General features: G+C 46.3%; 1 protein-coding gene across 1 annotated transcript in view; it reads right to left on the reverse strand.

The window, feature by feature from the left end:
- The window catches only part of ZNF831 (zinc finger protein 831), a 485,428-nt gene that overhangs the window by 250,729 nt on the left and 211,815 nt on the right, over positions 1–22,884 (reverse strand). The window contains exon 5 of the mRNA XM_078651829.1: positions 15,739–15,837. Coding sequence (XP_078507955.1) covers positions 15,739–15,837 — 99 coding nt within the window. The remainder of the gene's footprint in view (positions 1–15,738; positions 15,838–22,884) is intronic.

Below are 22,884 nucleotides of genomic sequence, written 5' to 3' on the forward strand. Positions count from 1 at the left end.
TCATCTGCTGCCCACTTCCTTCTTTGTGTTTACTTTCTTCTTCCTTCCTTTCTGCTTCCCTTCTCTCTCCATGTAATTGCCTATTGTATTCTTCTTTCCATGTCTACTTCCTTGATTCCCTCTCATCCCATTTTCCTTCCATTCCACAGCAAACTAATTTGACACTAGTCTCCTGGTACAAACATAAAACAGAAGAACAACACATTTTCATGCCTTTTCTACCTCCCCATTGGCCTGAGTCCACAGGGGTGTGATTTCCTTGTGAGTCACTCCTAGTTAAGCAAGGTATGCCTCAAACTCTTGGCTGTTGAATGGTGGACCGTTGTCTGTCTTTATCGTTCAGGGCAAACTAAACATGACTATTACTTTCTGCAATAAGGGGTTTACTTGTGCGAAGGCTGTGGACTCTGTCATCTCTATCACAGGATATTTCATAAAAATTGTTGATGAAGACCATTATTTGGCCCCCATATGGAAAAAATCCAAAATCCATGCTGAGTTTTTCCCACGGTTCCTGACGGGTCTCTTCGGTTATGATGGGCTCCAGCAAAGGCACCGAGCTGGTAATCTGACAAGGATGTCAGGCCTGCACCCTCTCGTCAATTTGAGTGTCCATACCAGGGAACCACATTTTCCCCCTGAGCCTCGCCTTCGTCATGGCCGGCCCTTGAGGTCCTTGGTGACCTATGTCTACTACTTGCCCCCGCAGTGACTGAAGCATTGCTGTCCCCTTTTCTCTCAAGATTAACCCTTCATAGGTCACACTGAGTTCATCTCTTACTCTCCAGAACTGATCCATCATCATGCGCTCTGCGGGGTTCCATTTCTTGGCCACTTCCACGAAATGCTTCAAATGTTGGTTTTGTATGGGCTAAATGACATTTTACAAGATGCAGTCCATAGCTGGGGTGGCCATGATGTCCCCCTGTGACATGGCTTTGGGGCAAGCTGCTCTTACTACCATTTTAATCAGCCATCACTGAGTCATCTCTCTCGCTCCGGCTGCTGTTGAGGGTGCCAGGACAGGTAGTCTGCTGGAGTCCCCAGTCCAGGGCGGTATATAACTGTGAAGCAATAAAGTTGCAGTTGCACTGCCCAGTGTTTGACCTTCGGGGGAGAATTCTTTGAGGTGCCAGTAAAGAGTGTGACTAACAGCTTGTGGTCAGTTACCACCTTGAACTTGTGCCCATAGAGGTTAGGATGAAAATGTTAGCTCCCCCATTGGATTGCCAGGGACTCCCTTTCAATTGGCTTCTTTCTTGTTTCCGTCACCATGAGTGCCTGGCTGGCGTACGCAACCAGCACCCATAGGCCTAGAGTCTTTGTTCTTGGGTGAGGACAGACTCAGCGCCTATTAGGCTGGTGTCAGCTATGAGTTCAGATGGGCGCAGCGGATCAAAGTATGACATGGTGGCATCTCGTAGCAGGGCCCTTACATCACGGAACTTCTTATTGGCTTGATCTGTCCAGAAACAGGGATTGCTAACCCTCGTCAGTGCTCAAATGGCCGCAGAAATGGTGGTGAGGTTGGTCACGAAGCGCCCGCAAACGGTAACCATTCCTAAAAACTCTGTACCTCTGTGGGGTTTTGCTGCTTAGAGGCCTTCTGGGGGGCATCTGCCTTTCGCAGGTCGATCTGCAATCCTGCACTTGAGACAATAAACCCAAAGAATTCAATTGTGGATGCAAAAAAGGAACATTTTTTTTTGTGCAGTGTAAGGTCTTGATCGACAGTCAGCGGAGGGCTTTTCTCAGATGTCGGCAGTGATCCTCAATGGTGACAGAGTACATAAGGACCTTATCACTTATATTTAGTACATCATCCAGTCCTGACAAAACCTCTCAAATGGCATTTTGGATTACATATGCTGTGGAGGAGATAACAAAGTTCAATCTTTTGTAGGGCTGCAGTTCAACAAGAGTGGAAAAGGTTGTAATGTAGCTGCTCACTGGGGCAAGTTCAAACTGATGATAGCCTAAGTTTATGTTGAGTTTTAGAAACCACCATGCTCCATAGAGGACGGCAAAGGTATTTGGTGACACTCGCGGCTGCTGGCCTGATTGGGAAGCCCCATGTCCACAAAGAACTAAATAGTCCTGGGTTGTTTCGGATTTGGAGCAATGACGAGTAGGGACACCCACGGGGTGGGCCTAGATACCTTTTTGATCATTCCTAGCTGCTCAAGTTTGAGTATTTCCTCCTCCACAGCCGAACAAGATGGGATGGCACTCTGCTGTGGCAGATGGCAGTGGGTTTCAAGCTCGACTGATATGCTTGGTTTTAGTTCTCTTTCAGCAGCTGAGTCCTCGAAAGAGCGGGGTGAAATATTTAGGATCTCATCGGCCTGGCCTGCAGCCTCGAGCAAAGATCACCAGTCCTAATTCTTAGGCAGTCTGACACCCTAGCAGTGTGCCCTAGCCTTTCCAGTGACGTGGAGGTGTTCATGTCTCATAATTTCACCATTGATAACCTCCACCTTCATGACCCCTGCTATTGGCAAAGACAGTCATCCCCGTAGGCATAGAATTAAGCAGAACTGGGTAAGAGTGGACCGAAGGCACCAGTGCCTGTTATTTATTGTATGTCCATTACATTTACAGACTCACTGGTGTCAACAAGGACCATGACTTTGCTCCCAGCAACAGTTGCAGTGCAAATGGGGCGTGGTCAAAGGCCCTTGAACTCTGCCCCTGCATAAGAGATGAGGAACACCTCCTCGTCATCCTACCGTCCTTCTCTCGTTTGGCAATCTGCTGTGAGGGTTTGTCTGGTGACTATGAGTTGTCTTCCATTATTAGGTCTCGAAGCCCCTGTGTCACACATGGGCAGTTGGTGGCCGTGTGCCTTTTGTTGCCACTCCTGCACACCCCTGCGAACTTGTGTTATTGCTACATTTGGAGCAGGTGCAGCCCAGCATGGGGCAGTTGTCTCTTGCATACTGCTCTAGGCCACAGTTCGCGCACTTGCTTAATATGGTAGGGAAATCCTTGGCTGTGGTGCTGTGTGGTTGGCGCTGGAATACTTAATCTACGGTGTCTTCTTTGATCATAGTGCGCTTCGTTGCGATTTGACGGCTTGAGTCATGTGATAGGACCAGCTCCATCTCCTCTGTTCGACTATTGGAAAGTTCATGCAGTCTAGCAAAGATTAAGACGTCTTCTAGTTTTATGCCAGGTTGGCCCAGGATCAATATATGCAACACGGCAAACCTACACCCTTGGATGAGCTGGGCCCTGGCTTCCTTGTTCTGGTCATCATCCATGCAGTGCTGGTGAGGGCACTTATAGTCTAGAATGAGCTGTGGATCAAAGTGGGCGTTGAGGGTGGAGACCGCTGCCTTGTAGTCTTGGTCATCTCCTGTGTTGGGCAAGTGCTGGAGCAGCTTGCATATTTCTTCTCCCTCAAAGTGAAGTAGGAGGGACCTTTTCACCATGCCATCCATCTCACGCACAGCCCTGAAGTAACTTTTCATTCTGCCAAATCAATGTTTTCCCCTGGGGCGCACCTGTGGCGGCCAATGAGCTTGCTAAATAGAAGCAAGGCCACTACCAAGGTGTGGGCGGGTGAACCTGTGCAAGCGGTGCAAGGGCTGTGAGAGGTGGTTGGTGGGTGTCATGAGCCATTACTGGCATTTGTGGTGGAAGCATGCTCACGCTGCCTACACTTTGCCTCCTAAAGTGAAGGGAAACTTGCCAACCACGCAATGCTTATCCCTAGACTATGTGCCCAAAATAGCTTGTACGGCAGTCCCTAGGTGTGGAGATCAAAGTGCCCCGGCACCACCCCGCAAAGCAGAATGAAAAATCCCCTGTGCCTGTATGTAGGCACAAAATCCAGATAAAAAATACTGGCACCTGCATTGCAAGTGTGATCCTCACAGCAGGCATGGTGAGGCCCATTTGCGCTGGTGGGGGGATGCTGAGGTAGCAGCTGGTGTTGACGAAGACTGCCGAAGGCATGAGGCAGAGGCCTAAGCAGAATGAGTGCAGTGACGGCAGTCGACCAGTAGTTGGTGCAGCAAAAGACGTCAGGCAACAGTGGGTCACTGCGGGAGACACCACGGGGAAAACAAACCTACTCCGCGTGTATTGGCTGAGTATGTAGATGTTGTGTTGCAGGGACTCGGCTACCAGGGATGCAGGACAGTAGTTGTAGCGATGCACCACTAACTCGACCTCCGCTCAATGCGGGGGTGAGGTGCCCACTCAGAGCCACTGGATGTAAGCATCCAGGTGGATGGGCTCTGCCTTGTTGCCAAAATGTTGTGTCAAGAGCAGACTGTTCACCTTTGAGAGTAGCACCACTTCATGCCCAGACTGGGCCCCTGCAGCAAAGTGGCTCGACAGCCCTGGAAGTAGGCCTCGGACATGATCCATCGCACCCACCTTGTGGTAGTGGGAGAAGACACCACAGTATAGGGGTTCTTTATTGAGATCAATAATTGTCTCATACCTGCTGATCTAATCTCTTCTGTAAAGTCTTCGTACGCCTTAATGCAACAGATCACACATGGTTGTGGATGATCTGGGAAGGCCAGATAATGAACTGTCCTAATGTTGGTCTTGGAACTGCACATTACCGGCAAGGAGATTCTGTCAGTTAAAATCCTAGAAGAGATGTCCAAAGCCCTGATGTCTGATACCTGTTTACATGAGAGCAAGCAGAGAAGCATCACAAGCTTACCTGTCAGCTCCTTCAGAGACAAAAACCTGTTGTCAGCCCAGGATTCCAAGAGACAAAACACCACATTGACATCCCACAATCGAGTATACTGGCACTTGGGGGGCCAGGACAGCCTGACCCCTCCCAACAAACAGCAGACTAGGGGATGTTTCCCTACCGGCATGCCAATATACAGTTCATGGCCCTCTGAGATCACCAATCTGATTGTGTTAATAGGCCAATAGGCCAGCCCATCCAGGGACAGGTCCAAAAGAAAATTCAACATGTGTACTATATGCGAAGCATGCTGTTTTGCAGTAGGTACGTGTAGCCCTGCCCACACTACGCCCGTATTTGTCATTGGCTTGTGTCATTGTCCTTCGTAACTGCTGGCTTCTGATTGGTTAATAGGCTTGTGAGTCCCTCTTTAGTACCGCCTTGTCTTCATTTGTAACCTCCCATGAGGTCTGGCCCTTTTACTTCGGTTGTTACACTTATGCTTCAATTCTCTTTCTTTTGCCTGCTGTTGCAGGCCGGACACTCTCCCTCTCTCTCTCTCTCTCTCTCTCTCACAACGCTTTTTTTAAAATTTAAGCAGCACGTCGCCTCAGATTTGATAATGGTGGACATGCTTTTCTTTTAACTGAACACGGGCGCAATTGTTATGTTATAGTGGATCGACAGCTGTCCATTGATGTCACCACAGCCGTACAACTTTAAACATATAATTGCTCATATTTTAAGCAGCTGGGTACTGATTGGAGTTGCATTATTATTTGCACCGCTGATACCTCAAACTATCAGTAATGCCAGACCTATTGCATTGCAAATGCTTGTTCCTTGGATGTCGGAAGAGCGTTTTGGCAAGTCTTGCTCTGATTATCATTGGCAAAGAGTCAGACGGTCTGCCACCTTCAGGTTCGTGGGTGGAGACGGAGGGTTGGTTGTCTCCTAGTCATCTCTAGCAATGCTTTACCCAAGTAGGGAAGCCTCCAGTGTTAAGTTACAGAGACGCACTGTTTTGTTTTTAAAAAGTGCAAGATAGCGCTTGTGGTCTTGCTTGGTACTTATAACCCACGCTATTAATGGGATTTTATACTTGTGTGGATTTGTCGAAAGCTCAAACAGTGCTCAGCACAGACATAGGAAAAGAACAGCGTGTGCAAGTGCTTATGACATTATTTTGATTCTAGGGAGCCCTGCTGGAGAAGAGCTCTCTCAATACTGGTATATCTAGAAGAGATTACGATTATGAACGTTGCTACCCCAATGGGCGAGACAGTGGAGCATTGGTGATTTAGGAGAATTGCACCAGCTCAGTACCCTTTGTTTTTTGAGGGGTGGAATTTTCGGGTAATGAAACATTGAATTACGGAAGACCATTTGTTTGCGTACAGAGTTTTTTTATTTTACAGGCAAGTTGTAATTAACTTAATTCCAACACTAATAATCAATACAATGGAATTAGAGACTGATTCAGCTAACGACCATAGTTGATGGAAGTTTTCCTTTGGGAAATGATATTCATTTTACAACTTTGTATGTGGTATGTTTGAAGATTCTAGAATTCATGACAAATATTCATTTATGATTCTTGAATGAATGTATTGATGGTAAACATATTCTTAGTTTTTTCAGTTATTTAGCTGATGTTTTCCTTTTCATTAATCTTTTGAGGGAGACCGTTTTTGACAAGCACTGCATATAGAGCCTTCTACAATCTAAAGGAGATTGACTGTGGGATGCTCGGTAATTAGAAAGCCTTTTGGTGGTGCAGTTCTCTTTGATGAGCCAGGAAAACTCTGAGAATTATTATTTTCCATTTTTTCCTGACAGGTTTCATCCTTGCTTTCCTTCATCATTACCATTTTCCTCGCTTGTTTGTCCGAATTTTCTGTGCCTTTATGGTAAGCAGAATTGTAATAGCGGGAGGTGGACCTTATTTGCACGTTATACTGATCCTGAGGAGCACTCATCCAACTGCACACCTTGACATAAGGCTTAACGATTCCCCCTTGGCCTCCTTCAAAATGTTCAGACTCTGGGAAAGTAGGATTGGAAAAGCTACAGAAAGTTCCAAAAGAACCAGAAAATATGCTTGAGATCTCAAAACCAGGGTCACTAGGACCGGTGACACCCTCTGTCTCCTGACCTGCGCTGTTAACCTGGTTATCATCACAAAGCGGGGGAAATGGTTTTCCCGGAACTGAGCCTAGTCTTACATGAAGGCATCAGTTGCCAACCCCAGAGGATTCGGTCTCCAAATGAAGAACCGGTTGCATCTGATGATCAAGAAAGACTTGATGCAGAGGTCTATCCTGCAGGGATTCCACTTGCTCATGATCCTCTGGAATATGGAAGGATCGAGCTTCCAAGTGCTGTAATCCTTGAGATGTCACGTATTCGAATCTGCTATGCAACCGAGTTGGTTGGGAAGATGTTCTGCCCTGACAGAAATCATGTGATCCAGAAAGAAGTACTAGAAATCCTTGGCAAGGTCCGCGAAGACCCTTAATCTTGTAGCTCTGAGGTGCTGGATATATTGAACTTTGGAGATATTGCCTTTCTGTAGAAGGATGAAGCAGGTCACTCTGTCTCTTGTGAGCGAATGCACCACAAAGGAGCCTGCGAGCAGTTCTAAGCAGTTGATGTGCAACCCGTCGGAGAGGTGTGGCTCACTGGTTAGAGGAGGTAGACCCTGAAGCAGAGGTCAGACCCGGGACCAGGGTTCAATTCCCGACGCGGCAGGGTCTTGAGCCCAAAATATCCACGGACTCGATAATTCTCGTTTCGGTGCCTACTCAAATCACGGGTTCACACTCTGCAGCTCTGGGCATCAGCCTGCTTAATCTCCACTACGGCCCCCCCGCGGCGGGATGCCTGGCTTTCACCTTGGGGATGCCCAGTACGGGTATCTCACAGGGAAAAAGCAGGACGGGTTCCCAAGGCAAACGCCGAGATGCCTACGGGTAATCGAGCGCTATATAAGAACGCATAATAATAATAATAATAATAATTTCCTGCTCTGACCACAGACCTCAAGTGGTAATGTCACTGCAGTGGGCTCCACAGCCTGATCAATTTGCATCTGATTCCATCACCACGTCTGGGATGGAGCCAACAATGGCTCTACTATGTGATCCTTCTACCAGAGAAGTTCGCTCTGGCATCATCTGACAACATGTCCTTTGCCGTGTAAGAGAGGTGTTTTGATGAGCGAATCTCTTTTAGAAATTAAAGGGCTCTATAGTGTAAGGGGCTTGGCAAAATCGCCTGAATAGATGACTCTAACAGTCCCACTATCCTGTCCAGATGTTGGAGGGAGACATTTGTCTTACTCAAAGTGCAAAATAGCTCCTTCCGCATGAGGACAAGCTTATTGTAAGGAAGTTTGAGGGTCTGTTGTACTGAGTCAATCAGGAAACCTAGGAAGAATATGGATTGTGAGGGAGTGAATTAAGATTTAGAGAGAGTGTCATCCTCAAGTGTGTTAGAAGGTGGGGAGAATCCTGGTGCAATAACAGGATGTCCTCGAGGTAGATGATCAGTCGGACTCTCCTGGACCATAACAATTCTAAGACTTGTTTTAGCATCTTGATGCAACACTAAGGAGAAATAAGGCCGAGCACAAACTCATAACCTGGCCTGCCCATTGGAACAGTAAGAACATGCAATGTGGAGGGAAGATTGGTTTTGTGAAATAGGCGTCCTTGAGATCAATTCTCAACAACCAATTGCCTGGAAGTAAAATGGCCTGCAACAGGTGGAGACCCTCCAACTTTAAATGGTGATATACCACCCAACTGTTGAACTCCCTCAAGTTTATCATGGGACCTGGACCCTTGTCTTTCTTTTTGACTAGGAAAAGATTGCTGCGAAACCCGCAAGGATGTAAAGTTGAGAGTATGATGGCTTCATTCTCTAAGAGGGAAGTGGCTTTCTGAGATATTAGAAGGGCGTCCTCCTCTGAGAACACCATAGGTCTTGGTCAGTGTTGTTGTTTCAGGGTTACGTAGAACCAAATGCTCTGTAACACCCATGAATCCCCCGTAACCTCACTCCATTTAGACAAAAACAATCTCAGCCACCCTCCCACTTTTTGATGGCAAGAAAGGATACTACTTACTTCAGATTCCACTGGGGGCATTGGCAGCATTGTGGAAGGTTTCTCTGCCTGCATGTCCTCGACCTACTCCTCTGGTCAGGAAAAAGCCTCCAAAATGATTTTGGTCTTGGAACTGGTATTACCGGTTTCCTTGGAATCTTTCAGAGTTTGGGGAATAAAAACGTCCGGCAGAGCATCCCCGGTCTCTACCAGCCCTCCCAAAATATTATTTGCCAAAAACATTTTTCATCGATTGCTGGCCCTTATCCAACTAAAAAAAAGGTCATAACGAATTTTCCAAGTCCCTTGACAAAGGCCTCTCCGAAGAGTGCGCCCTCTCCCACTACTCCAGCCTCTGAGGTGGGCAGTTCCCTCAACGTGGGGTACATTTTTATCAATAAGGAGCGGCACCTCTCTATTGAGAGAGCACAATTGGCGCTTCCTAAAAAACTTAAGGCATACTGTGCCCATCCCAAAAGAATCTTGGGGACAATTAGGTTGCCAATGTCTTTCACCTCCTCCACCATTTCCAAAACCTTAGTTTGGGGTCCTAGTACATCCAAAAAATGGTACTGGCAATTTCTCCATCAAGTTCTCAATTTCAGGTGTGAGGGTAACTTTACCGTCCAAAAAGGGTCTGGGTCGTTCTGCACATAGGCAGCCCCTCACTTCTTAGTCCTTTGGCGTACATATGCGACTAGCTATGGGCTGAGCCACTCTGTCTTCTTCACCAACTCCGCCGAATAAAGAGAAGACAAATCTAGCCTAGGACATTTAGGGGCCCTCTCCAGCCTCCCAGGTCTACTGGGCCCTGGTTCATTAGAGTCATCGTGATCATCACAATCAAGGTCCCCAAGGCTTTTCCCGCCATCAGTAGTGTCAGGTGGAGGACTCTAGTCGATGGAGGTATGTCCAGACTCAACAGAGTGATCATCACAAGCCCAACTTGATGCGCTAGCTAGCGTAGAAAGAACCGGGCAAGTACCTGGCAAGTTATATTTGCTAAGCCAAATTGCAAAACACCTACAATATTCCAGTTAAGATCAGTACATTTGTTAGTATAATAATATTCACAAGGAAGAGCACTTATCTGGCTGTTGAGCAGCAAAGAAAGAAGAAGTTCTGTTCCTTGAGGATGTTATTATATAGAGACTGACAGATATGATTGGCTGTCTGAAAAGTTTACACTTGGACTCATGAGAGTTGTAGTCCTTTGTTTTTTCTTCATCAAGTACTTGATAAATAAATGGCTGCTGAGCTGAACATAAAGAATGATATGGCATAATCCGAGCCTCCATTCCTGACATAGAATATCACACGCAGCAACTAGATTCTACCAAATATAGAAACTCTGTTTAAATTACATTCACAACAAGATAGTATCCTTACACACCTTAAATGCAGCTGCAGCACCCCTTTCTACAAGCAGAAGTCCACAGAGAGATTACACTGACTACAAGACTGTATCCAACTGCTAGCAACAAGATGTGAGAAATTACAGTGGTGTGTCCCATCAGTGATGTCATGTGTGAGTTAAGGGCACTGCATGGGTGGGGAGGGGTTATGGCTACATTATTCATTATAACTGGAAATTCAGAGAGCTGTCTGAGGGTTTTTAGTGCAACGATAATCAGTCTTGTATTGCAGATGTTTTTTTCAGGAAATGTATATGGTTTATTTTAGAGCACTGATTCTTAATTGATCTTTATAGCCAATCATACCTTCCCATAAAAAATGTTTTCAGTGAATGTTTTGCTTTTTGCAAATATATAGTATACTAATGGCAGGAATTTGAATATATCCTTATCCTAAAGGTTCGTTGGGTGTGGACTACGCAGTCTACATCGTTGCTTGCCCTCTGATTCGGACCCCTGTTTGCACTGGTACCATAGCCACTTGGCACAGGATGCCATAGGACAAACAGCCCTGCCTTCAGTACTTGCTAGTCGTTAACGTAGAGGAGCATCGCCCCACTGCTTTTTTGCAGTGAAAGACGGAAAAAATAAAATGATAATAACTTGTGTTATTATCATTTCATTTTCACCTACTTCAGCCCACAGCTTTGTCTGAGTGAGAGGGAGCAGCGAAGGAGTGGTAGCACCTTCCTAAAGTGCGCAATGACTGCTTGGGCTCCCTCTCGGGACGCCCCAAACAGTCTTGGACACTGCGCATGTTCTCAATGCAGGCTCCATTACAGCCTACGTGGAGAACATGCCCAGGCCTCCAGTCATCGTCTGAGCCCCGAAAAACATCGCTTAGACCAATCACAATGCTGCTAAGGTTTCCGGACATGCTGGATCCTGTTTACTCATAAACTGTCTAAAGTGTACATGATAAATGTTGTCTATGCACCAACAGACTTAGGGGCCCATTACGATGTCGGGCGGATTGCCTCTGCCAGGCTGGCGGTAGCCACAGCCGGCCTGGCGGAGGCAATCCGCCCGACATCCACACTAGTTTCCCCCCGCCATATTAGTATGGCGGGGGGGACCTCGGCGGACAAAAAGGCCGTCCGCCGCTTTTCCGCCCCGGTCGCCTTGCGGCTGGGGCGGAAAAGGAATAATATGGTGGCGGTGTCTATCAGACACCGCCAGCCATATTATGATGGGCATTTTTCAATGCCTTTCCGTTTGCGGCAATGCCGCCACAGAAAGGCATGCGGAGAATCCCTGCGGGGGCCTGTTGCGGGCCCCCAGGGACTCCGGGGGAGTGGGGGGTGCACATGGGGGGTACCTATGGTACCCCCCAGCAGTTCCATGCACAGCATGGCAGGCACCGCGCGGTGCCCGCCATGCTGTGCATGGAAGTGCACAGCATGCTTTCCTGCCATTGTGGCGGGCGGTGCTGAGTGCACTGCCCGCCACAATAGTAGGAATGCGGGATGCGCCCGCCACTGTGGCGGGCGCATCCTAATGCTGGTGATGGGTCCTCCGCCCTTACGGCGGCCGGTCCCTATTACCACGAGGATGGTGGGCGGGCAAAGTCCGCCCGCCATCCTAATGACCCCCTTAGTTCATAAGAATAATATGAGCCGTACGCTACAGATGACCGGATGATTTATTTGAGCCAGCAGCAGGGTTGATTCAGATGTTAGATCTGGTAGGATAGTTTTAATCTACCTCCTTGGTAACCGGGCCTCAATGACTGAATTCTATAGAGACATATGCAATGATTCAAAACTAATATAAAGTGCCTGAATTCCCTCCCTGTCCTTTCCCCCATTACATGCGTAGAGGCTGCGACCCAAAACAGGATAACAGCACTATTCTGGTCACTCACTCCTGACACCAAACCGCTTCCTCCACAGGACACCCTGAAATTCAACCAGGCACTTCCTATGGTGTAGCGTGCTACCTGTCTGCAAAGTGTACTTCCAGTGCCGGATTAAACCTTGTGGAGACCTCTCGGCAGTCCAAATTTCGGGGCCTCGCTCGCAAATCATCTCCTAATACTCAAAGCACCGGATTTCTGTACAAATTGACAGCTGCCAGAAGATGAGCTTTTAACCCCTCCGCTGAACATTCTGCGCTGGTGCTGAACGTTCTATTGCGCGGGCGGGGCCGAAACGTTCAGCGGACGTGCGCAGCACTACCGAGGTAGTGCACGCGAGGTCCGCTGAACGTGGCCAGCACTGAAGGGGTTAAGAGTCAAACTGTTATGTAAATCTGTTGTCTCTGGTTTACGAACTTCAGTTGTATTTTGATCCGTTGTCGCAGGACCCCTAAAAGGAGTGGGGCACATAGGCTGGTGCCTACTTTGCCTATTTAGTAACTGTGTACTTCACGTTTCGTAAGGGGCGTGAAACACTCTGTAAATCGAACTACACCGCCATTGTGCCAGGTCTCCCAATCAAGGCGTCCTGCATTGCAGAGGAAAACCTAGGAGCAGGCACAGTGCATGACTTCGGTGTGCATTTGAGTCTGTTATGAACTTAGTTCTGAAGCATTACATGGCGAGACATTAGTACATGATAAAGCAATTGTTTTTAACCCTTTTTTTTTTTAAATATCATGCAAGCTCAATAATCTGATTTCAGATAGCGGTATTTAACGATTTCTTGCCGGACTGAATCTTTTCAGAATAAATCAGATACGTTGATTTTTAACAATGTGTGTGCTGCCAATTTTAAACAAAATTACTTTGAGAAACGGCGGATAATCTTCATATCGGAAGGCAGCACATGAAACACTGGTGATAAGCCTGGGCGATGAACTCCACTTCACTCGCAGAGTTTCCCCCACTCCGCAAGCGGAGTTCCCAAAAACTGTCCGCGGAGCAGAGTTTTTTCCTTGTTCGCGCTCCCCAACATCAGGTTGCCAAGTTGGCAATCGCGAGCAAGAAAAATCCACCATCCTGCAAAAGCGGGCGGTCGTATTTCTCAATGCAGGTGGTCTAGGGTGGTCACAACTGCTAGTGTTGAGAAACATTGGGCCTCATTTATGAGAAATTACGCATCGCTGCGTGAAAGCAGCGATGCGTCACTTCTCAGTGCGCACTCCTTGAGACATACCTGATGCATCATATTTACTGTATGACGCATCATATCGCAAGGAGTTACAGATTCGTCAGTATTTCTGACGTATCTGTATGGTGCAAAAGTGATGCATTGCTGGAGTGTGTCACAAAAGTGACGCAACTCCAGCAATGCGTCCTTTCACATGGGGCAAGCCCCATGTGAAAGGGCCTGCGTCAGTCTTACGCCTGCTGTGAGGCAGGCGCAAGATTTTGACGCAACAGCGTCCTAGAAGTGACGCTGTGAATCTCATAGATTTCACTACGTCACTTCTACGAGGCTTTATGCAGGGGAACGCCCCCCCCTGCATACATTATACCTGACGCAGGTATAATGTAGCGCAGAGGTTTACAAAGTGACGCATCTGCTTAGATGCGTCACTTTGTAAATAGTGCGCAACAGGAGGCATGTTTTACGCCTCCGATGCGTCACTTTTTACGCAAAACTGATGCAAGGCCTCATAAATGAGGCCCATTCTGTTTGCTTTGAAGAAGTTGCCACTGGGGTAGAAAATATATTCAAGCAGTAGAAGAGAAGCAATGCCCTCTTGCACTGTGCATGATGCTGTTCGCGTTGATTTTCCAGCGCAGGACAAACACCCGGTCCTGAAAATGAACTCAAACAGTAATTACCAAGCGCACTCCGTCGCTTGCGGAACTCCACATAGCGTAGCAGAGTTCTTTGGTCACTTACGTGGAACTCCTCGAGCTCTGCCTAGGCTTACAAAATACAGACTTCATTTAAGTATAAAAAATATCTCCCACCGCTCTTTTACATTTCTATCTTTAAGTAAAATAAATAGGCCCCAATTCACAAAGGGTAAACTGAGAGGAAAGTCGAACTTCACGACTTTTAGTATTCACAAAGGGCATTTATGAGTAGTAAATGTCCTTTGTGAATACAGAAAGTCGTAAAGTTTGTTTTTTCTTTCAGTTTACCTTTGTGAATTGGGTCCATACTGCTCAAACAGAAAGTATGCAAATACTAACCGGCAGAGAGAACGTAAACCGGATGCTGCAATCCGATGACTTCTTTGCTAAAGCACTACAAATTCGACTAATTAGAACTGACATGTGCTAAATAACACAAACATAATAATAAGAAAAAAAAACTAAGAAAACAAGCCACTTCCTAACATGGTGGTCACACGTTAACAGTAAAACATTTTATTTCAAAAGAAATGAACCATCACATATAATATTAACAGAACAGTATGGGTACTTTCTAGCGGACAGGTGCACTTAAAACATGCTTGGAAACCCTTTTTTAGTTTTTATGCACACCATGGGAAAATATGATTCAAATTGGTGCCAAAAAAGTATGATTGAATTTGGATGACTGTAACCATAAAACGCACATTAAACACACCAGAGTAGCTATAAATATGTTTTATAAAGGTCATAGAATTGGAAGGAAGCATTGGCAGAGTAAAGTATTGGCCCGCCAGTCCTCGTACTGAAGCAAGCATGCTTTTTAGGCGAATGTGCTCCTGTTATCATGGGAAATGCCTTCAATGTCGTCACTCGCTGCCGGCATGGGCATGTCCCCTGCATGGTGTACAGCCGTGCCCCCCTGCCCTAAGTGCCCAACTGCAGGTATCTGGCATCTGGGTCTTTGATTTGAAAATAGTGTGAACAGTGTGGCCACCTTTTTATTACCATTTGGAAAAAAATGGCTTTTGCCTCATTACCCTTGCACCAGAGACCAGTGCAAACTTGTATAGTATAGTGTAAACTCATTGTATAGTTGAGGGACTGCATGCTATATGCATCAAGTGCCATATTGTTGACTAAGCTCATTGAGTGATTAAATACATTTTAAGACAGATTATCAATAGGCAACAAGATGCTTCTGGAAACATAATGAATGTTAATTTTGTAACATTGCCAGGACAGAGCGAGGCAACCGTTTCCAACACGTATGATACTAAGAGAATGGAAATTGATCAGGAACCTTAAAATTAAGGATCTGATAGAAGAAAGTTACCCTCCTTGGAAGGAGTCATGAATACTAGGGAAGGGTGAACAAATTCCAGAAAATATGATCAAATTGCATAAAAAGTGCAATATCTAAAATTGGCTAGTTACCATTAACTGGAAAAACAGGCGCCTTTAGGTTGCCTGAAATGATGTCCCCAGATCCTTAAATGCTTACTATACAGAAAAGATATAGCTTTATAAAATAAGTATGTTTGCTGTAAAACATTATAAACATTGTTAAGAAAAGAATATCTGCCTCTCAGGGCAGAGACAACAATATCAAGGCATTTGTGATGCTGAAAAGTAGGTCTCCTTTATCAAAACCAGTGGCAAGTATGACCAGACCACGGTCATCCAGGGTTGATCATAGAGGAATGTTCAAAGACCATGGTCGTACATTGACATAAGAGAGAAAAGGTTCAACAACACCAATGGATGCCGCTGAATCCTAAAACATAGCTTTTAGACCGCTGCATACCTTCTTCTGACGGTAGCTCCTCTCTCAGTGTCCTTTCTGGAACAACGGGGATTTGTTCATTCGCACTTCTACTCCTTGAGATCTTCTTCAGTTTGTTCCCTGTGGGTAGGGTGACACATTAGAATTCTGGGCAATGTGTACACTCCCTGCCTTCATCCGGATACAGATGCCACAAGTCTTTCGGCATACCAATATGTCTTTTTACATAACGCTTTATGAAGCAATTTGAGATCCACCTTAGAAGGTAGCTCACACAACTTTTGTATCAAAATAAATGATAATAGCAGGAGTATTAACACAAGGATACAGATTTTGACGTATTGATGATCTCTACAACAACGGTGCCCTCAGCCTGTACTCAGGAATTAGCTTTTGCTTATTCTTATTAAGACAGGCCGTAACGATCACATGGTCAGCCGTACTGACCGTGTTCAAAGTGGCCACGCAGGAGGCAGAATGATGACCACAGGCAAGCTCATCTGTAAACATCTGCAACCTAATAAAGTTCTGGACCTTATATATTTCAATATCGGCTACTTGACCCACATTACAAAGGAAAATCTCTTTTTTATCTTTGTTACTTGTGCTCCTGCTCCAGGACTCATTTTGTGTGATAATTCAGATTTTGTTTTTAAGCCTGGTAAAGATATTTCCACACTTATTGTGGTCAAGGAAGACAGAGCGAGCTTTGGGCCTATCTGTTTCCGCCCCTTCAGCCGCTGGCTTGGGGCATCATGAATCACATCTTGAACCAGCACACAGGAGTATTTTCGCCTCACTGCCAACCTATAGATGGCTTGAGTGAATCCTTCAGACTCCAGTGGAATGCATGACGGACTATTTTACATCTAAACATTTAATCATCACAGGTTCAAATCTTTTAGTGATACATGCAGGCTGTAGACAATGGAGGGCCCCAGAGGAAGCGAAGACGCAGTCTAGTCTTCCCCTGTGGTCGTTCGCACGGGAATGGGCCAGGCTCGGGAGGAAGGGGTGGGGTTTGCGGGGTGAGTATAAGAATGCAGGGAGAGGTAGGCGACTTCCTCTTCCTGCATTCTGGCATTGCTGGGTGGGGAACAGTTTTCAGAAGCCACCCACCCACTCTACGGTTATTAGAGCTCGGGGGTAGGGTTGGCAGAGCGTGCCAGTTTAGGACGGGCTGCAGGGTTGGCGGTGTTTGGGAGGGGTGGGGGAGACACTAGCGGGCACACCCACCTCTCGTGGGGGGGAGGAGTGAATGATGGGGGGGTGACGGGGGCAGGAGAGTAGTGCCAGGATGCGAAGAAGAGATTGGAAGAAAGGACGAAGAACGGAATGTGGCATGGAGTGGAATGGAAGGAGAGGATGGACTGTATGAAGATGGAGTTGGTGTTGGGGGGGAGATTTAGTTGTTGTTGATTGTTGTATTTGATGTTTATGTTGGGCAGCCTGGTCCTAATAAGTGGCCTTTTACGCTTAACAACAATGTGGCCTGATTATTGCGCGAAGTAACATTCTTTTTATTACTGCGACAAGGATTATTTGATATTTTTTTTGTCAGGGCTGGATTGCCAGCCTGACACTATGATGGCCTCTCCCCTGCCACAGCTCCTGGTGCGCATGCTCAGTGGCTCCTCCCCCTCAAGGCCGTTCTGCTGGGATCTGCGCAGGCACCCTAATCACAGAGTGAGTGCACCCAGCATTTCTTCACCTCTGTCTCTGGGATGATGACATAGTGGGCGGGCCCTCCAGCTCCTCTCTTCTGCTGTGATGACTTGTCTCCCCTGCTGCTACCCCATTGCTTCCTTTCAGTGCACCAATAGGATCTGCTCCAGGGCTCAAATTGCATTGAAAAAACTGAGGAGGGTGGTAGGTCTCTCAAAGGGGTGTCGTTGTTGTAATTAAGGGCATGCCTTAAAATAAATAAGCTAAAAATCTGTGCTTAGCATATTGTGACACCCGACTGGTATTTTGCTGCTTCTGTCATTGCATCCAGATATATAATACGACAAGTAACATTACACCTAGAACAAGTCAGGACTGTTGGCTTTGTCAAGGGTTGTTAGTTGCATAAGAGAAATAAGAAATGGCATTGTTGTATAAAATATTGAAAATGCTTCAGTTTTGAATTGATGAGACTGTGCAAGAACTATGACGAGTCTCTTTGAAGTTACATAAGAGGCAGAGAAGGGTGGTGCTGCTGCAGAGTTAAGATTTTTTTTCCACCCAGAGGGTGAGGGCAAAAATGGAGAGCCCGATAGGGACCCGTCTCAGCACCTGCTTTTTAGAACTGCGGGTGCTGAGCACCGGCAGGACCCGGCCCACTTAAACCCCTGGTCTGTTCTAATAGTGCTGGTGGGCAGCTGCTGCTGTTCAATGCACGCAGTGGCTGCCTCCACCTGGAGACAAATACTGGCAAGGCCAATGGGTCTGGCTTCCAAATCACAATGTTGCCAATAGTTACTGTAGCTGAGTCTTGGCTCACCGATTATTGCACCACTTTTCTGGTGGACACAAGGTGAACCAAGACTCTGCCATAACAACCATAGGCACCCATCCAATGTATTTATGGGTGAAGTTGGTGTGGGTCAAATGAACATTGTCATGCACAAGGCATGACAATATTGATTTGACCCACACCAACTCCATTCATAAATACATTGGATGGGTGCCTATTCTATGGCATCATTATTGTTATGATCTCCTGAACCACTTTCACTTTACGTTTTTGCCATACTGGTGGGTAGGATTTCCACATCATTCTCTACCATCTCAGCCAATGCCCCTTGGGCCCCGGGGTGATCTGACCCCGTTACTACTTCTTTCCCAATAGATGGGATTCTTGTGGCCAACAAGAATCCACTTGGAACCAACCAGCTTTTGCACTTAGTAAACCTCTAGAATCAGTGTATTTCATAACCTGGTGAGTGCTTAACTTGTGCCCGTCATTGCTGGTATTCGGGACCTGTATTTATATTCCATCAACAGACTTTAAACCAGAGCGAAAGAGAAAAAGGCAGAAAAGGGAAAATGAAGGAGGAAGAGAAAGACAGGAAAACAGTGGCAGAGTGAGAAAGTAGGGATGAACAAGAAAATGTAAGCATTAAGAATAGATACATGCATTGCAAGGTGGGCAAGAAAGGGGCACCAGAAGTAATCAAAACTAGGCAGTATTAGTATTGGACAACCCAGGCATTTTGGAGTACTGGCGTGTCCCCAGAGCCGGCCTGTCCACCAAACCCACCAACCATACCTCCAGCTGCTGGAGCCATTGGGGATTGTGTCTTTGAAGGCCAGGTTGACAGCTAGGCCTCTAAAAAGACTCTTTGGGCCATACCCTCCCTCCCAGTTTTTTGCAGCAGGTAGCGAGGGAGGGGGAACAAAGAAAGAGATTAAGAGAGGACGTCAGAGTGATTGGGAGGGAGCTCTTCCCAAAAAGGCAGGTGCAGGGCTGGTTCGAACAGTTATTGTTCCCAGTCCGGCCCTGATAAAGTCTTTGAACCCCTTCACTTATTTATTTATTTACAAATTAAGCATTGCATATAAACCACATAATAAACACACTCTTTCCATATGTGGCACTCCCGTAGAGTTGACTAAATGCCATCCGGTGCCACATTAGGGCACTCAAGCTACATACATGCAACAGCAATAAATCACAGTACACAGAAAAGGCGCTTATTTTCAACACTAGTCGTTAATAGGCCAGTGCTTAATTTGTAAAAATGTAAGTGCCAGGGCTCAAGGTATTGTGCTTCCACCGCACCACCCACAGCTCCTCCCACTGCTGCCAGCATTTCCTATTTACTATCACAATCAACAAGTGCGACATTGTGGACTACTACAGGTCGTCCCTAGCTGCAGGAACAGCCTGGAAGTACAAGTTTTATCATTTTTGTAATATTATGTTTTGCAAAATATGGGTGCTGTGCTGAAAAGAATAGACTGAGAACGCCACCAAGTGGTGTACTCTGATAAAAAAGTACGTGTCTGTGTTAAAATTAATTAGAAAAGGGGGTGGTGATGAACAGAGTGTCTGAATTAAGCAGACCACTCTTACCCAGTCCAAAGATCAGGGCTTGATCCATCACCGTTATTTAGCTCACTGCCCCATCCCAGCTCAGAACCTGGCTATATGCAAATTAGTCTGTCCCTGGCCCAGTGCATCATGGGAACAGGGCAGACCAAACTACCAAGCCAATTCTTCACCAGAAAGGAGACAAGCTTTAAGCGCCTGGTGTCGAGCACCAGAAAACACTGGCCCAAATTAAGCACTGTTAATAGCGAAGGCATTGTGCCTCTCAGCACACACTCCCAAGGAGGTTAGGTCAAGTTCCCGGTCTATCTCAGTGACCATCAGTGAACAACTTGGAGTGGATGGCTGTCAGGCTGATAATGGCCTCGAGCCTTACAACTCCATACAATGCAGCGCTGACGCAAGGACCGGCCGCATTGACGTATGCGGTGCATTAACTCACATTCCATGAGGCCTAGAAAAGCGTGGAAACGCATTGACCTGACAGCAAAAGCCCAACTGGCACTTCAAACTGTCAGTCAAAGCCAAGTATCCATAACTGTTCTTTTTAAGGTATGACGTATGAAATTCATAACTGAGGTAAATCATAATTTGTTTATGCGCAGAGCCCTAGTTTACGTATTGTGGCCGTTCTGAAAACATCCGTGACTATTTCATACGAACGCTAGTCGTTTGGCATAAAGTGGAACACTGATTTGACTTATTAAGCCCGGAAGGGTCTACACGTGTTTGGTTTCTTCCGACAAAGTTAAACATTTCGGTTTGTGTGTACAGATCCACATCGAGTACAGCTTTATGTTCAGCTTACTCTGCGTTTTGTTGAACTTTTATGTTTTTCCTGTAAAATGCTATACATAAGATACCTAGATATTTTCTGCTGAGTTTTAGTGCAGGTAAATACGGGATAAATTGGGTTGGCACTGATATTATCGCCAATAAAAAATGTCTATAACTTGTGTTGCCCATTGTTTTACAATGGCAAAAATAAATTCCTAATTACATGCATTGATTGCCTATGTATTGCAGGGCGTTTGCAGGCTAAAATCAGTGTACAACAGCACGCCATCTTAAGTCAAAACAAGCGGTGTATCCAATTATTCTAAATGACAGTATTAGAAAACAAGCTTTGGCAAAGCCAATAGGTCTTGCCTTATCAAGAGCTATGCCCGGTTTGCCAATCAGTTTTAGCCATGTTATACATCAGTGTGGATACTGTTTAGCATGAATAAAGTTGGTGGCATAAAGGAGAGTGTAGTTCAGTGTCATGAAGTGTTGGGGAGTAGCATAGAGGGACTGGCATGTGGGGTGGAGAGAAGTGGAGTGTCATGGAGTGGCATAGAGTGCTGTTGAGTGTTGTGGAGGGAGTAGAGTGTCATAGAGTGAAAGGGCATAGTGTGGAGTAGAGTATCGTAGAGCCGAGTGGAGTAGAGTGGAGTAGAGTGGAGTGGTGTAGAGCGAAGTAGATTGTCATAGAGTGGAGTGCCATAGAGTAGTGTACTGTAGAAGAGTGGAACGGAGTGTTATTTAATATCGTAGAGTGGAGAGGCATAGACTGTTGTAAAGTGAAGTGGCATAGAGTGTCGTAGAGTGGACTGACGTAGAGCAGAGAGGGATGGCATAGAATGGAGTAAAGTAATGTGGAATGATGTGGTGTAGAGGGATTTGCGTAGAGTGGATAGAGTGTTTTGGAGTAGTGTGGCATAAGGCAGAGTAGATTGTCGTAGAGTGGAGTAGCATAGATTGGTGTAGAATACTAGAGAGCAAAGGAATAGCGTGGAGTAGAGCATTGTGGAGTGTCGTAGGGTGGATTGGTATAGAGGGGTACAGAGTGGGTGTACAGTAGAGTGGCGTGGAGTAGAGTGGAGTGGCATGGAGTGGGGTAGAGAGAGTTACGCAAAGCGTCATAGAGTAGATGAGAGTGTCTTATAGAAGAGTAGAATGTTGTAAAGTGGAGGGGCATAGATTGACATAAAGTGTCGTAGAGTGGCATAGAATGGAGTAAAGTGTCAGAGTGGAACGGTGTGGAGTGGAGTGGAGAAGAGTACAGTGGCGTGGTGTAGAGAGGCCTACAGTAAAATGCCAGAGTGGAGTGTCATAGAGCAAAGTGGAGGGGTGTGGTGTGGAGAGGCATTGAGTGGAGGGATATAGAGTGGAGTGTCACAGAATGGAGTAGAGTTTAATGGAGTAGAGTGTCAGAGTGGAGTATCATGGAGTGGAGTGTCATAGAGTGTCATAGAGAGACTTAGAGTGAAGTGGCATAGAGTGTTGCAGAGTAGAGTATAGTGGTGTAGAGTGCAGTGGTGCGGAGTAGACTGGCATAGACTGCAGTGGATTAGAGTTCAGTGGTTTTGAGTAAAGCGGTTTACAGTGCATTGACATAGAGTGCAGTAACGGAGAGTACAGGGGCTTTGCGTGCAGCGGCGCAGAGTATAGAGTGGCAGAATAGAGTGGAGCAGCATAGGCTGCAGTGGCATAGTGTGCAGTGGTGTAGAGTAGAGTGGTGCAGAGTAAAGTGGCGTAGAATGGATTGGCGCAGCGTAGAGTAGGGTGGCATTGAGTGCAGTGTTCTAGAGTGCAGTGGGATAGAGTAGTTTGTTTCAGAACAGAGTGCAGTGCTGTAAAGTGGAGTGGTGCAGGGTAGAGTACAGTGGCGTAGAGTGAAGTGTCATAGAATGCATTGGTGCAGAGTAAATTAGATTGGCTTAAAGTGGATTGGCCTAAAGTGCATTACTGTAGAGTGCAGTAGCGTAGAGTGAAGTCATGCTGAGTAGTGTGATGTAGAGTGTAGTGGTGTACAGCACATTGGTGTAGAGTGCAGTAGGGTGGTGCAGAGTTGAGTGCAGTGGCATGGAGTGTAATGGTGCAGAGTAAGGTGGCATAGAGTTCAGTGGTGGACAATGTAGTGTGGCAGAGTAGAGTGGTGTAGAGTTGAATGCAGTGGCATAGAGCAGAGTGGTGCAGAGTAGAGTAGAGTGGTATAGAGAACAATGGTGTCGAGCACAGTGGTCCAGAGTAGAATAGAGTGGTGTAGAGTGCAGTGATATAGAGTGGTGTACAGCAGATTGACAGAGTGCAGTGGTGTAGAATATAGTGTTGCAAAGTACAGTATAGTGCCATAGAGTGCAGTTGTG

This window comes from Lissotriton helveticus, chromosome 7, assembly GCF_964261635.1.
Source record: "Lissotriton helveticus chromosome 7, aLisHel1.1, whole genome shotgun sequence".
In the NCBI taxonomy this organism is placed as follows: domain Eukaryota; kingdom Metazoa; phylum Chordata; class Amphibia; order Caudata; family Salamandridae; genus Lissotriton; species Lissotriton helveticus.